Source organism: Orycteropus afer, unplaced genomic scaffold (genome assembly GCF_000298275.1).
Source record: "Orycteropus afer afer isolate SDZICR_OR568_19922 unplaced genomic scaffold, OryAfe1.0 scaffold00052, whole genome shotgun sequence".
Classification (NCBI taxonomy): Eukaryota; Metazoa; Chordata; class Mammalia; order Tubulidentata; family Orycteropodidae; genus Orycteropus; species Orycteropus afer.
In genome coordinates, this window is record NW_006921639.1 from 3,923,828 (window position 1) to 3,928,258 (window position 4,431).

Here is a 4,431-nt window from a genome sequence, read left to right on the forward strand (position 1 = left end):
AGTTGCCTGTCTCCAAGTCTCATTCTTTTGTGACCTACAGAAACAGCAATACCATACAAGTGCAATCTCTTAATATGGTTAATTCAATTAGCCATTGCCTTAAATTTTGAGTTATTCCAGTTTAATCCCACTAACACATACAACCAGGGCATTACAAAGGATTCCCAATAATAAATGAAATAGGGCTTAAGCTTTCTGTGCGATTGGCTTTCCTTCAAGTCCTGCTGCTTATCCACCAAGTATGGACTCTCTCCATCTCCTGCAAAAATAAACATCCATGTGGCTGCCCACTTGTGGATTCCAGATCTGATGACCACCACTGGAGAACTCCAAGCCCTGTTCTTTGGATTAAGATTTTGGAATGGACTTTGGTTGAGATGGTGTGCCCTGTGGAAGGGTTCCTTCATCCTCTTCTCTGAGGATGCTTCCTGCTCTGCACCCCACTGTCTTGCCACACATCTTTGGGGGCCTCTCTCCCTGCCCTGGTGGCTCTTGCACTCTGCTGGGGTAAGGAGAAACTGAAGTGCTGGAGGAGGGGGCAGAGCTGAGCACATCACCTCCAGCTTACTGCTTCTTCTGCTGTGGCGGAGACATCGGGTTGTGGGGCCTAGAACATTCACTGCTGTCTGAAGGGTCCCGTTCCTCCCCCTCCCCCTCCCCATCCCCCTGGTTGTCCTGGCCTTGATCCCGGGCCCGTCTTCTCTCCAGCATCTCCTCAAAAAATATCTGGCAGCTGAAGCCCTCTCTGATGCCATATTGGGCGTGCTCCAGCAGCACCTCCAGGGTGGGGAAGACACGGCAGCAGGCCACACAGCGCAGCCCATAGTTTGTGGTGACCAGCCACTCTGGGGGTTCCCGCAGCTCCTGCAGGCAACCATCTAATGGCCCCAGCAGCTCGGAGTCATCTGGCTCCGGGCAGCAGTTCTTGCTGGCTTCCAAGTCCCAGCGCAGGTCAGTGTTGGAAGCCATCTCAAAGGAGGATCCTTTCTGCCTCTGCCTCTTGATGAATTCGGCTTCATGAATGCGAGGTTTCCTGCTGACTGGCTCAAAGCCAGCCTCGGTCTCCCAGGCCACAGCCACGCCTCGCACAGTTTGCACATGAGTATAGAAGGCACACACGCTCTGCTGGGCCCCGTCCTCCTGGTTGCACATGCTTGAGTAGCAAGACTTGTATTGGGAATAGGACTGGTATTCAGAGGAGGACTGGGATGAGGGGGAGCTTCTCCAGCTCAGCACCCCCGGACCCCTGGAGGAGAAATAGAGGTCCTCCTTGTGGGGAACATCAGGATCCAGCTGAGGAGGGGACTCCTCCCTCTTCACGGCCCCTGAAAAGCAAAGGACATTTTCATCAGTGTGCAGAAGGGAACAATGGCTACCATCTAATTTTCCTTTCTTCTTTTGGAGCCAAGGACCACAAAAGGGTATAGGCTTCAGGAGCTCTGGGGCTGTTAACACCACTCTTTGACCTTGTTCTTTATGAGGGGGAAAAAAAAAATCAGACATTTTATTGCACTGGACAAATCTGCTGCAAATGACCTCTTTAAAGTGTTAAGAAGCAAAGATGTGCCTTTGAAGACTAAGGTGCACTTAACTCAAACCATAGTGTTTTCAGTTGCCTCATCTTCATATGAAAGCTGGGCAAACCTGCCACGGCCAAGGCTAGCAGTTCAAACCCACCAGCCGCACCTAGGAAGGAAGGTTGGGCAATCTACTTCAGTAGTGATACTGCCTCGGAAACCCAAGGGGTTGCTATGAGTCAGGTCCAACTTGACAACACATAACAACAAGAACAACAAGAAGAGCTGCTATCTTTGAATTGTGTGTGGTGTTGGTGAAGAATTCTGAAAATACCTTGGGCTGTCAGAAAAACAAACAAATCTGTCCTGTAAGAAGTGCAGCCAGAATGCTGCTTCAAAGCGAGAATGGCCAGATTTCATCTTATTTACTTTTTGTCATGCTGTCGGAAGGGACCATTCCCTGGAGAAGGACATCATGCTTTGTAAAGTAGAGGGTCAGTAAAAGGGGAAGACTCTCAATGAGATGGATTAACAGTGGCTACAAGAGACTCAAGCATAGCAAAGATTGTGGGGATGGCACAGGACTATGCAGTGTTTCGTTCTACTGTACACAGGGTTGTTATGACTCATAGCTAACTTGACAGCACCTAACAACCACAATAATAACAATGGTGCTTTCCTCACAGGATAATTATAAGGATCAAAGTAACCACCAAAAGAAATCTTTAGGTGGTACAAACAGTTAAAGTGTTTGGCGGCTAACTGAAAGGTTGGGGGTTTGAGTCCACCTAGAGGCACCTCTGAGGAAAGGCCTAGGGATCTACTTCTGAAAAATTGGCCATTGAAAGCCCTATGGACACATACAGGGTCACAATACATGGAGCCAGGAAGCAGCTATTGGGTTTAAACATCAATCTTTAGGTTAGCAGCCAAGGGTTTTATCACTGTAGCACTGATACTGATGCATCCTACAATATGGCAGGATCTCACATGCATTGTGCTAAATGAAAGAAGAAGCCAGATTTTTAAAGGTTTCATAGTACAGGTAGTCCCTGCCTTACAATGCATTTGAATTACACTGTACTACACTTAAGAATATATTTTATTATTATTACTATTATGAACATTTTATCATTAGTAATGTGTACTATATAACCCGAAACCCACTGTCATCAAGTCAATTCTGATTCATAGTGAGCCCCATTGCATTTTCAGGCTGTAAATCTTTACAGAAGTAGGTTGCCTCATCTTCCTCCCACAGAGGAGCTGGTGGGTTTGAACTTCTGACCTTCTGGTTAGCAGCCAAATGTCTTACCCACTACACCACCAGATCTCCTTAATATGTACTACATACAACCTTAAAATATATCTGTAAGTTTATATGTAATGCTTCCAACCCCCAAAGACAAAGAATGGATTTATAAAGATACTGATAATAAAAGGCAATAATAATGAGAGAAAAAAAAGAAGTATTTGACTTATTATCAGAACTGACTTACAACAGAGTTATTGGGAATGGAACCCCATCTTAAGTGGAAAACTACCTGTATATGTCCCATTTATGTGACATTATAGAAATGGTAAAACTGTAGGGATAGATAATAGATCAGTAGTGTCTAGAGCTAGGAGCAGACAAGGCATTGACCACAAAAAGGCATGAGGAAACTGTTGGGGGCTGACAGAAATATTCTTATAAATGCATGTAATGGTTATATGATGGTATACCTCTGTTAAAAGTCATCAAATTGTGCAGTTAAAATTGGTGAAGTTTTTGTATGTAAATTATAACCCCCATAAAGCACTCATTGTGCCCCAGTCTCCATGTTTTAACTCGATGTTTAAAACAACACTAAGAAATTGGATTGCTATTTTTCCCATTTGGGCAGATTAAAAAGCTGAGGCATAAGTTAAGTACCTGGTAGAAACAGAGCTTGTCCCTGGTCCTTGGCCTTGAGAGTGAGTGTTGCCCTTAAGGGCTGTTACCCATAAGTAGGTTCCTTCCTACAGACCTTCACATTGATGTACTAGTTTAGCTTTACTAAATTTGTTTTAAAGGAAATTTTATATCACTACTGAAAGAACTAGATTGGCATGTTAGTTCTTTTTATCTTCCCCTAATACATGCATAATCTAAATATATAATTGTTAATATTTTACATGCCTTCTGAAATCACCGTATATACTCAGAATAGCCTAGGTCATATCAAACATCCCATTGCTACCAATTTCCTTTGCCCCATTATCTCTTTTTATGGGCAATGTAACACCTCAGTAGCAGCACCGAGGTTTCTGAGCAGCTCTCCCACCAGGTCCTCACTCTTGACTGCCCCCTGAAGTCCTTCCCTTTGACTCACCTGGCCAACACAGTTCCACACTTTCATCAGTAGATTCTGGGCTGACCAAGCTGAGAGTGGCCCCATCTGGTGGTGACTTCTCTCCTGTGTGGTCCTTGAAGTGGCGTTTCATGATTTGAAACTGCACCCAGGGTTCTCAGTAGTGCTTCAGCTGTTTGGCGAGAGGTTGCTTGGGCTGTGCTGAAGCCCTCCAGCTGGCCCCAGCCTGAATGACTACTGGGCTCCCCATGGTTACTAGGATCCTGGCTTTATTCTATGACCTCATCAGTGACGCTGACCAGTTCTGTGACCCATGGCAAAGACAGAGAGGCCCTGCCAGGATGCCAGGAGAGGCTTCCCACTATGATCTCATCTTCCCCTTGCACTTTGTATATGGTAAGACACATATGCAAGCACAAAACATACAGGCACACATTTATAAACACACACATGCACACTCACACATAAACTCACACATAGAGCCTTATACACATAGATTCTTACCCATACATATACTTGCACAGACACACACAGATACACACATATGTAATCACTCAGACACACATACACATAAATGCACA

General features: G+C 45.0%; 1 protein-coding gene across 1 annotated transcript; it reads right to left on the reverse strand.

Annotated features, from left to right (window-relative positions):
- Positions 1-564: 564 nt before the first annotated feature.
- Positions 565-3,983, reverse strand: FAM170B (family with sequence similarity 170 member B). Its single transcript, XM_007938685.2, has 2 exons — positions 3,872-3,983; positions 565-1,325 (listed from the first exon to the last, which is right to left on the reverse strand). Exons 1-2 carry the CDS (start codon positions 3,981-3,983, stop codon positions 565-567), a joined length of 873 nt encoding a protein of 290 aa, XP_007936876.1.
- Positions 3,984-4,431: the final 448 nt, after the last annotated feature.